Here is a 12,319-nt window from a genome sequence, read left to right on the forward strand (position 1 = left end):
TTCTTTCATTTCTTTTCTTCAGCGCTTCAGTTATTTGATTTGAGAAGTATTTCATTTTAAGAAATGTGAGAATCAATTAAGTGAAAAGTGTTGACAAGCCTTAGTCCCACTCTTAGGCCTGGTCTACACTAGAGGGGGGATCGATCTAAGTTATGCAACTTCAGCTACGTGAATAATGTTGTCTTCACTTCGCTGCACTCCCCCGTCGACTCTGCCTGCATCTCTCGCAGCAGTGGAGTACAGGAGTCGACGGGATAGCACTCGGGGGGTCGATTTATCGTGTCTAGATTAGACTCATTAAATCAACCCCCGCTGTATTGATCACTGCCTGCCGATCCGGTGGGTAGTATAGACATACCCTTAGCCACTTTATGTGTATGACTTCATTGTTACTTCCAATAATTTTCAAAGTAACTTAGTGCATTTTACATTTAAAAGTTAAACTTTATGAAAATGTATTTAAATTTTTTGAATTGTAATTACCTGACTCTTTGAAGCCAGGTCTTCCATTTGTTTTCTTTTGACTGCTGCAGGCTGTAGCAGGTTGTGCAACTCACATATATTGAAATGCCTATTAAGATCTGTTTGCGCTAATGTCAAAGATGTGACTGGTTATAAATTAAATACTGGAATAATTTAAAACTTGATCTGTCTTCCATACCTACAAAAGCTTACTACTAAACCTCCTAAGAGCTGAGCTTTTATTGAACCATGACCAAAAGTGTAATCCTTTATATATTTTTTTTTTATTGATAACTGGATAACATCAAAAGGAAGCCTTGCTTTGCCTGTTAAACTGTAACGCTCTTTTACCAAACCTGTTTTTCAGGCTATCTAGGCTTCTTCTCCGATTGCCTGCCCTCAGACTGATGAGTGCTACCATCACAGAAGAGTTGTTCTTTGCAGGACTGATTGGAAATGTTCAGATTGACAGCATCATCCCATATATCCTAAGAATGGAGACAGCGGACTACAACTCTCAAATTATTGGTCATTCTGTATAAAGGTGGAAAACAAGGATTCTATGCTGTGGTGACGTAAATGTACATCACCATGGCAATCATGGCATACTGTCTCCAAGAGATGGCAAGAAGCCTTCCCTGGCAACTTTTAAAAGTTTAAAGAAGGCTAAAATTTCTCCTTTCCAGTACATTTGGGAAATGCTGCAGAGTGTTTTGAGGGATACAGGATGACTTCCTTTTTTCATCTGGTTTTCAAGGACTTGTAAATTATCTGGCATTTAATGAAAATCAAAAATTATCCACCATATTTTTGTAGATAGATGAACCTGGAATATTGTTTATGAAGTCCAAAACGAATAGGAAAATCCAGCCTGGTGAAGAAGACTGTTGACTGAATTAAGGTGTCACCACTTAATTTTAGAAAAAAATAAATTAACCTTCTTCTCTGAGTTGTGTTTTCAGTGTTTTGCTATAATTCATTCTCACTGATTCAATGGAACATGATGGTCAGAAATACTAAAAAGGCAAAAATATTTCAATTGAAGTGAGACCTTTGTAATCAACTTCGTTTTCCTTTCAGCTACTTTGAAAAGAGCTGAAGTTCTTGTTTTATACAGCAGTTGGTACCATGAAAAGGGCAGGGAAATCATAGAAAGCACGCAGATTTTTTTTAATATTCTCTTGATACCTCGATGCAGCTGATCATAGTTCACCTCCATTATTGGCAGTAAGATTGATGCTATTCTGGATGTCAAGAATTTAATATGTTCTAGTGGTGTGTATTGGCAGATACTAGCTATTTGTATTATACAGTGGGAAACTGACTAAGAATAAACTATTTTCCAAAATAGTTTATTACTATGTCAGATTTCTGTTGTATTTTTCTAACTAAATAAGTTTCTAGTACTGATTGAGTCTAGAGTACAGGTTGTTCTGTGCCTGGTAGGTCGTCATTCTTCTATTTATCATGACCTGAGGCCCCATAATGCAGGTTCTTCTGTTCTCTCCACCACAGTCTCTCCCTCCCCCAAGGTTTGAATAAATTATTTTCACTTCTTGTAATATAAATTCATGCTTCTGATCAGGAGCTGGGGGGAGCTGAGTTTTCTTAGTAGGGGTAATCTTAATAAAACAGATAAATGAATAAAGGGATTGTTTTATTTTTATATTCATTTTGTTCATTTACCAGCATTTATTTTAACGGTTACAGTTATCATTGCACTTTGGAATCTTACTGGCTTTTTTAAGGAATGAAGCTTGCTTTGAAGTTTACTGCTGCTCAGATAAATGTACCAGGTTTAATGAGTTTCAGCTCAAGCCCATAACTTTTTTGTCTAAATAGACACATTTTTCTGATCAACAGTGTCCACAGATTCTCACATCATTGCCATTCTGATTGGTTTTGGTTTCATGCTGTTGAATAGCTTCTGCTCTCTGCAGTTAAATTTTTCCAAGCTATGTTGATGTTGGATAGAAGGCTGGCCAATTTCATTCCCATTTTGTTACAGTCCGGTAACATCAGTTGATCTACTACTGAAAATTAAACTCTGAAAATTACTACATCATGGGCATTAAAGGTATTTTTTAAAATTCTCTAGCTTGACAAGTTTTGGGGGGAAGTCCCCCACAACACATACTTTATTTATTTTCAGCATTCAGTCTTCACCAATCTAACTAGTTTGCATCTAGTCAAGACTTGTCAACTTATGGTCTTTACCAGCCAATAAAGAATGGCCTCTTTGCCAGCTAAAGGATAAAATTATTTGCAACAGGTTTATGATTTTTGATTTAAGGAAAAACTTTGATTTTTAGTATAAACAGTTTGAATGGAAAAGTGAATAGTTTTATACATTTCAATTAAAGATGGGAGCGCTGTTCTAAATAATGAACTGGGTAGTTCAAAAATAATTTTTTCTTAAAAATATTTATTGTACAGTGTGCTAGATTATGTTTCTTACTGGTATATTTCCTGGTACAGCTTATAGTTACATTTTGAATAGTTTCAAAAGAACTTCATTGTAATGTCAACTGCATTACAAACCAGTCCTGTCCTCTTAGTACATTTGTTCTGTGTCCTCTCTCTTCAGTATCATTGGAAGTCATTTGTTTGCTTATTCCATCCCACATCTACATCTTACTGGTAGTTCAGTTTTAATGTAAGCATCAGAATGTCGCAGTGATTGTCTTGCTGTTGTATAAAAGCTACTGTAAATGTCTTGAAACCTGACTAAAATTGTAAATTCTATTTTGGCTGTATTTTTAAAATAAATTGTAACTTTTTATTATAGAATAACAATTGCAATTACCTATCAATTTGTAGTATTTTATATGAATTGATACATAGACTGTGACAGTGTATTCAATTTCTTATAGGTTGTCTGGGTACACGATGATTGTGCCATGTAATATTGTCAATTATAAGACATTGGGACAATGCTAGTAGTTTGGTATTTCTAACTTTGCCATTAACACTTAGTTTCTCTATCACTTAGCTTTTAGCTTATGAGTTTGCATACATAATACAGTACATCTGATAATTGATTGTAAAACTTTGACTAAGCAGTATCCTTTGCTTTTAAAGCACTATACATTGATAATTTATAGAAACATGCCATTATGAGTTCTGGTAATAGTTGTTCATGTCACAAATTATAATTTATATTTCAGGATGTTTATTCAATGCCATCAGAACTAAAAGACTGTTGAATCAATTTTGGATAAGAAGTAGGGCATTGCTGGATTGGAAGGGTTTTTTGTTTTGTTTTGTTTAAGAATGTATTACAAATTACAGCAGGATTTTGATTTTGGTCTTGGTTTTATCTCAGTTTTAAGTGTTCAAGGGACACAATAGTTCTTGGAGAAATCATTAAAACACTTGGAGTCCCATATTTACCATTGTGGAATTGGCCTCAGGATCCCTCTCTTGTTACAGAATTTAGCTTCTCACTGGTAGCTTAAATATTTTAAAAATTAAACATCTATTCCTTTGCAACCAATTAGTCTTCTGAATGTAAACTAATGTGGTGTCCACCAGAGTGTGCTGATAACCTGAAACAATAGCCCCAGGGAACGAATTGCCATTTATTTCAAGGACTGTTAAGTCTGAAATATACTTATGACAATGTTAATGTCAAAGCTACCTATATTGCTGCCCATCATCTTTGCAGAAACATCCAGTTAATGTGTTTGTTCATCATTTGTGGGGGACAGTGGTGGATGTTGGTGTTTGAGTGCATTGCCTGATTGCAGGAGGAGGAAACAAGGAATCTTTCCTCCCCCCCCCCCAAAAAAAACAAAAACAAAATTAAATCTGTGGCTTACTCTGGCCCCAGTGCCCATCTGATCTCAACCCTGCTGCCAAGTCCTGTTCTCCATCTCTGCCAGTCTCTATACCTTATCTTTCATCCCTGCTTCCTAATCCATTTTCCCTCACATAGCTTTGTGCTCACCTAAGAAGGGAAGAAATGAGGCTGGAGAGGAGCTTTAGGGAAAAGAATGATCCTCTGGTGAATCATAGGAAGCTTGTTGGAGTGCAGCTTCTCTCCAGCTTTTTCTCCCCTGGCATCTTTCCTTCCTCAGTGGAAACTCCACAGTTTCTTCCATCAGAGGGTCTGTGTCACACATATACACTCTCCCTCTATACCTCCCCTATTTATTCCTACTCCCCCTATGACTTCCCAAAATATTTTCTACATCCTCCCCATCACATGCACCTTGCTTTCTCCATGGATTCACTCCTGTTTCTCTAATACAATACACACACAACCCACACCAATCCACGAATGCCTCTGGACAGCTCTCGTCCCCCCTCTGTGACCTTCCTCATACAGCCCTGCTTATCCTACCCCCAAGCACTCAAATGCAAAGCCCAAGCTTCAACCTCATATTTGTTAATGTACAAATAACACATCACAGACTTTTTCACTACATGCATGTCCATACGAACTATATCGTTATCTGAAGACAGTTACGGTTTTGCGTTTCAATGTAATTGTGAGGTACTGGATATGTGCATTGTGGTGTGATTGTGTGTTGCAATTGAAAAGGAGTCTGTTGTACACATCTGGAATTTATTGTTATGCTTGAGTATGGTAATGTTGAAGTTGAAGGTGCTGTGGCTGTTGATACTGGCTTAACTAGCAATTGTTCTGATTTTTAGTGATTGGGTTGTTAGTAAAGGTTGCTCAAGTTAACTTCCTAAATTAACTAGGTGTGTGGGGATGGGGTGGGAGATAATTAATACAGCTCATTTCATTTATAGCAGAACACATGAATTGGGTATGGGGATTCTCCTTGTTAAATATTCTGAAGCCTTCAGATAGTTGGAGTTTTAGATAATTGAGAGAGCCAAACTGCCAGGCCTGGAAGCCTGTATTCACACCAGCTCCCATAATTAGAAATTATTTGATTATATGATTAGATTAGCAAGATAAGGTGGTTGAGGTAATACCTTTTATTGGACTTACATCTGTTGGTGGGAGAGAGAAACTTTCAAGCCAGACAGAGCTCTTCTTCAGGTCTGGGAAAGATACTCTGAGCACAACAGGTAAATGCAAGGTGGAACAGATTGTTTTAGGATTGCCAACTTTCTAATGCCTGAAAACCGGACCCCCTGCACCGCCTCTTCTCCCAAGGCCCTGCCTCCTGCTCTGCCTCTTCCCTGGCTCGCTCCTCTTCCTTCCCTCCTCCCCCTGTCTTTCGCTGCTCTCCCTCCTCTCCCTTCCTCCTTGCTGGATCTTCTCCACCTCCCTCCTCCCCCAGCTGGGCTCCTTCTGCTCTGGGTGCTGCTGCAGCCTGACTCAGAGCCTGCTTCCTGCCTGCCCAGGAGATGCAGGTATGAGGTGGCCCCAGCTGAGCAGGGATAGTGCTGGTTTATGACCTGTTGCCTTCCCTCCCACCCCAGTAACCGATTTTTTGGTATCCAGCCGGTACATCTGACCGGATACTGCCAGGTTCCCTTTTCAACTGGAGTTTCTTGTGGAAAATTGGATACCTGGCAACCATAGATTGTTTAGCACAAGTAGTTTAGCACATATTCTAAGGGACCGTTCAGGGTAGAGTGGTCCTTAACACCTCTGGAGTCATAGGAAAAAAAGGAGGGGGAGGGTTATGGGTTACAGACATTTGTAATAAGCCCTAAATCCATTGTGTCTGTTCAGTCCATGAATTTTAGTGTCTAGCAGAATTATGAAATGTAGCTCCCAGGCTCGTCTTTTGAAAACCTCAAAGGAAACTGTCACAACACTTTAAAAAATGAGCCGGGGAGAGAGGGGAGGCTGAAGCACAGCGCCCACCCCCAGAACGCTGCAGCTGAAACCCACTTCTGGAGTCCTGCAGCTGAAGCAAGGGGGGACTAAAGCCCACCCCCAGAGCCCCACAGCTGAAGCCGGGGGCGATGGGGCGGGTGAAGCCTGGAGCCTCTGGCTGAACCAGGGTAGGGGGCTGAAGCCCACCCCTGTAGTCCTGCAGCTGAAGATGGGGGGCTAAAGCCCTACACCAGAGTTCCTGAGGATTGCAGAGAGGGACCACTGCTTTGCCCCTTCCCCCATCTCAGCCCAGGAGGCTGTCGTGGCTACAGAAAAACCTCCTGGTGGCCACATGCAGCCATGGTGGCTGCATTTGAGAAACACATCTGTTCCACTCTGCATTTAGCTGTGGTGCTCGGAGTATCTTTCCCAGACCTGAAGAAGAGCTCTGTGTGGCTTGAAAGTTTCTCTCTCTCTCTCTAGCAGAAGTTGGGCTATGTCTACAGGGCACTTTTGTCAGTCAGAGGTGTGAAAAAACCACACCCCTGACCGACAAAAGTTTTACCAACGAAAAGTGCCAGTTTGGACAGCACTTTATCGGCAGGAGACGCTCTCCCTCCAGCAAAACTACAGCCCCTCATTGGAGTTTTATTTTGTCGGCAGGAGAGAGCTCTCCTGCCGACAAAGACCAGCTACATTACATACCTTACAATGGCACAGCTGTCCCGCTGTAAGGTGTGCAGTATAGACATAGCCTTAGTCCAATACACCTTGTCTCTTTAATATCCTGGGACCAACACGAAAACAATTACACTGCATAAAACATATTAGATTGGCAGGCAACCCCAAAACTGTTAATTCTGCAGCTTCTATCGTGAAAAGTTTTAGATGCTCCACAGGACTGAAGCTCATTCCCTGTGGAGCTGCTTAGAAGTTGTGCCCTACTGAACTGCACAAGAGCTCTGATCTTGTGACGCTTCATTCATTTTGGAATTTCACCAGGTAACATACAGGATAATCAAGGATTGAAGTTAACTGGGATAGGGCCAACTGAGATCAAACCGTGCAAAACAGTGACGCTATGAGTCTCTTCCATGTTGACGCTATTGAAGTTCTCGTATTGGAAAGTGAGGGCAATGGGGCAGAGTTCTGTTTTGAATTGGAACCTTAAGAATTTCCAGACTACCTGACATATGATTTTAGAACTATCAGCGAAGTATTAATTTTAATTTTTCAAACATTTATTTTTAACATCAAATCCAAATTTTCTGACTTTCAAACAATTGTGTGTTTAACTACAACATTCTAATTATGTTTCAAATTAATGACTGTATTCAAAAACAACTACCTAAATGCAGTTTTTGGCATGGAAATAGATTTATGTTTAATGATGCCTACATATAAAGGGATTGTGTAGCTTTAATTCATGTTTGTAAAAGTACATGGAGATCTTTGGATTAAAGCTACTATAATTTCAAAGTGTTACTTGTAGAGTTCTTTGAGTTCCTATCGCCCACAGGTGAACCCTTCTTTTAGATCTAATGTGCCAGCACATTTGTATGAAATAGATTTGGAAATACAATAAAAAATTATCTGTTTTTATTTAAATTTGCATATAAATTTGTTTAACCACTGCAACAAGTAAAAGATGCACAGTATATTTCTTTCATGTACTGAGCTCTTCCACCCTATTATTTTTGAGTGTCATTTGCTGAAATTGTTTCTCGCCACCATAGCAACAAGGGGGAAAGTGTTGTGTCTGCTAGCATCTGTGATGAGTTTAAAAACACAGTCTTGTCAGTTCCGTTGTTAAACATTTATATAGAAATAAAGGGTCACTTGTAAATATTTCTACAATGACAACTGATTCTTCCTTTCAGAAGCCTCGGATCCAGGTTTACGAATAACACAGGGTTTGGGGAGACTTCTGTCTTTATAGAAAAAAGTTATTTTTAGGTTTTTCTATTTTTTTTAACTTCTGTGTCACTCAAATACTTAAATGAACATATTTGAAAGGTTTTTTTAGATACTATAAACATTACACTTTAATTTCAATCTTTGAATGAATCCACTTAACTTTTTAAAATAGACACAAATGACAAGAACATCAAGGTGGTTCTTCTGACTGTTGGGAAACCATGTGAAAGCTACAGAACTGTCTTAAAACCTAGAGGAAAAGTAGAATGGGTGGAGTCATTTGATTGGAGAAATAGCCATGGTTAATGAGTGGAATTAACTGTCACAGGATATTGAAGAGAGAAATGAGGGGAGTTGTGATGTTTATAGGGGACTTGGTTCACTAGCTTCTTGAAAGTTCAAGAGGGTGTGCAGGACATGTGATAATGTCTTATTTTTCAGACTTCAGTGTGTCTGAAGATAGTTGTTTCTCAGTCTAACCAGTAAATATTAAAGCTACTGATTAATACTGCAAAAGAGACTTTAGTGATTGGCAGATTTCACAGTGAGAATTTATCTGATTTAATGTGCCTAAAGTTAGTGGTAGGAAATAAATAGTAGAATGGGTGAAACAATGAAAAGTTGTTTTAAAATAAAATGTAAATGTTATCTAGCATTGGTCCACAGTGACAGAGAATCTCAAAAAAGTGAAGAACATTTAATTTACTTATTCTTTTCTAGATCAAATATGCCACTGCATAAAATGCCATTTCAGTGGAAGAGCAGAACACACAGGATCCTATGTGACTTTTTTCATGGGATTAGTCATAAAGGCATGGTAATAACTTAAATCCATATTCCAGGCTTTCCTGGAGCGCATCATCTGTTTCATTCAGAAGTAACTGTTCTTTGAAAAATATTCCTACTTAATGCAATTGATTCTACATCTGAAAACAAAACCACAGGCTATTGTGTCCAGCTTGCTGAAGATACCATTCAAGAACGCTGAGAAAATTATGTCAAGTTCTTTACCATTTGCTCAGACAACAAAAATAAAACAAACCCACCAAAAATGGAATTTAAGTGCAATTATATTAACATTCTGAGGTGTTGGTGTTTGGTATACTCTGTAAACCTTTTTGAAAAAGAGGTAATACCTAACAGTCTTGGAGCACATTGCAGAAGTTCAAAATTTCTTCCAGAACCACCATCAGACTTACAGTTGGTTTACTGACAAGGGAGCATTGATACTCCAGATTTCCAAAGACTGTGTGCCGGCATTTGCATTCAGCTACTTTAAATATGCTGAAATTTCCACTGAGCACAGGAGGAATTTGAGCAAAATAATACCATGCATTTTCCATGCTCTGGACAGGCATTAAAATTACCAGCAATTTAAGGAGGTTTTAGAGGGACTAGAGAAATTACAAACAGATCATGCTAAAGTCACAGTCTCTAGAAATTTGGCTTGATCTAATTAGAAAGAACTAGCACAAAGAGAAAAATCAAAATATGATTTAAAGAAGCTATAGGACCTTTTTGCTGATTGATCCCAAATATAAACGTCAAAGGCAAGAATAGGAGCAAGAGGCTGAAATGTTGTTGGTGCCACGTGAATCTGAGTTCTAGTATTTAAAATTGGAGATCCATATTTGTAACCCAAATCTGGTTGTGCCACAGTTTGTTGTACCAAAACTGGGGAGAACTGTAAACGTAAAATTACAGAAGACAGAATACTCCAGAATGTTAATTTTAACAAGACCTACATTCCTGCCCAGTTAGTTTACAATTAACTGAGCATAGTTTTAATACATTCAGATTGTTTCACGAAAGCTTCATAGGAGGCTTAAATCTAAAAATGCAAATAATTTGATATAAGTGTATTAGTGTCTATGGGAACAAACAAGAGTATGGGTCTCTAGTTAGTGGAGTGGGCTCTTCGGTGCTGTGTTCATTTTTCAGAATCAGAAGCATAAATTTTGACAATATTTGATTTTTTTTTGTTTGTTTCAGGAATCACTGCTTATAAACTAAGGCTTTGTCTACACTAGCACTTTTGTTGGCAAAACTTTTGTTGCTCAGGGGTGTGAAAAAAACACTCTGGTAAGTGATCTTTTTGAGTTGATGCTGCTTGGTTACATGAGGTAGAGCTGTCCTTTGCTTTGTATATTCTAGAAGTGGGTGAAGGAATAAAAATATACAAGACTAGCTGTGTTTGAGTGTGCTCCACATTCCCCTGTACAGCTAAGCAGTGCCATTATTCACACCAAGATTTCACAGGAATCCTCCAGAGAGATCTCTAGGAAACTTTCCTGGAGGTATTTGCCAATCCTCTGCTGAAGGTTCATTGGTAGAGCTGCTTTGTCCCTTCTCCCATTGTAGAAAATTTTCTTATGCAACTCGACAATCACTTGTGTGGGGACCAAAGCGCACACAGGCAAGCAGCCTAGGGACCGGGTCTGAAGCCGCACGTGTACAGGAGATGCACCCAGGAGTGAGATATCAGCTTCAGTAACACCTGCCTGTGTAAATGGTGGCAGAATTTACTATATTGTTCCTAGTTGCCTGCACCAATCCCCTGCCCCATCTTGAACAACCAAAACCCCACCCATGCCGAACTCACCATGTTTAGGGTGTTCACTGAGATGTGTGCTTGCCAAGGGACAATGAGAAAGCGATTGATATGTTAAAAGAGGTGCATTTTACCATAATGATTCAATGCTGCATGTGAACTAGCAGTCATGCTTCTGTGTATTGTTGCTTATGCTCCTGCGGATGTGGCCTTCAGAGGAAACCCCTACACCAGCGGAGTGCTTCCGCTAGATAAGGAAGCGATGAAGGCAGAGCAAGCAGGACATGTTCCAAAAGGTGCTCCAATCCTCAAAGGGTGAAAAAAGAGAACGGAGGGAGTGGAGAGAGACCCTGAAGGACAAATTTAAAATAGAAAGGCAGGACAGAAAGGAGAGTGATGGAGCGCATTGTAAAGGGCCAGAAGCAGATGATAATGGAGAAAACAGAGATGTTGAAGTCCCCAATCATGCTCCAGGAAGAACACATGCATGCTCATCCCTCACCCCACTCCCCAGCAGCCAATAAGAACTGCTTTCCATGCCCTCCCCAACTCCTCTCACACATTCTTTGCAACTTCCTGGAATGTCTCAGTACCCCATTCACTCCACTCCTTTGGACAGCTTCCATAATGATAGTTGGATTTACACACAGCTATGACAGCCTGCACTGTTATCTCCCTTCTCACCAAGCCTTTTGTGAGTGTAAATTGGTATTTAATAAAAACAAACAATCTTTGTTTGTCTCCTACATGTGGTGGTTGCTGCTGGTAGTAATACATAGTGGCAATTTGACCATTTGCTGACTACAAATCCTGGTCAGGACTCATAATAATTTTTATGCAAGATGCATGTTAACAAAACATGGCAGAGTGCTGTATAGAAGGACATTACTGGTGCTCATTGTCAAAATGTTGCCTCAAAGCCTCCCTGATTCGAATAGCCCTCTGTTGTGCCCCTCTAATAGACTGGTATCTGTCTGCTCAAATTCAGAAGCTGGGTAATCTGCCTCGGCGCTTCACTCTGGGGTAAACTTTTCACCCTTAACCTCACAAATATTATGGAGCATGCAGCAGGCTGCTGTGACTAGGGGAATGTTTTCCTCATTTAGGTCTAACCTGCCGTAAACGCAGCACCAGCATGCTTTTAATCTGCCAAAGGCACATTCTATGGTAATTCTGCATCTGCTCAGCCTATTGTTGAAGTGCTCCTTGCTGCTGTCCAGGTTTCCTGTGTAAGGCTTCATGAGCCATGGTAGTAAGGGGTACACTGAGTCTCCCAAGATCACTATGGGCATTTCAACATTCCTCACTGGAATCTTCTGGTATAGAAAGAAAGTCCCTTCTTGGAGCTTTCTGTACAGATCCCTGTTCCTGAAGATACGTGTGTCATGGACTTTCCTGGACCACCCTGCGTTGATGTCTGTGAAATGCCCATGGTGATCCACAAGCACCTGCAATACCATAGAGAAGACGCACCCCTTTCTATTGATGTACTCCATCGCAAGATGGTCTGGGGCCAAAACAGGAATATATATTCCATCTATCACTCCTCCGCAGTTAGGGAATCCCATTGTTGCAAAGCCATCCACTATTTCAAGCACATTGCCAAGAGTTACAGTTCTTCATAGCAGGATGCGATTAATGGC

The 12,319-nt window shown here is 39.8% G+C and overlaps 1 protein-coding gene across 11 annotated transcripts in view; it reads left to right on the top strand.

Moving 5' to 3' along the window:
- The window catches only part of NR2C1 (nuclear receptor subfamily 2 group C member 1), a 114,490-nt gene extending 106,432 nt beyond the window's left edge, over nt 1-8,058 (top strand). For all 11 annotated transcript variants that reach the window (XM_073327520.2, XM_073327519.2, XM_073327516.2 and 8 more), the window contains one exon: nt 830-8,058. In XM_073327520.2, the coding sequence (XP_073183621.1) occupies nt 830-1,004 (175 nt within the window). In that variant the 3' untranslated portion in view covers nt 1,005-8,058. The remainder of the gene's footprint in view (nt 1-829) is intronic.
- The last annotated feature ends 4,261 nt before the right edge of the window (nt 8,059-12,319 follow it).

The sequence above is a fragment of the Lepidochelys kempii genome, chromosome 1 (assembly GCF_965140285.1).
Source record: "Lepidochelys kempii isolate rLepKem1 chromosome 1, rLepKem1.hap1, whole genome shotgun sequence".
Lineage (NCBI taxonomy): Eukaryota > Metazoa > Chordata > Testudines > Cheloniidae > Lepidochelys > Lepidochelys kempii.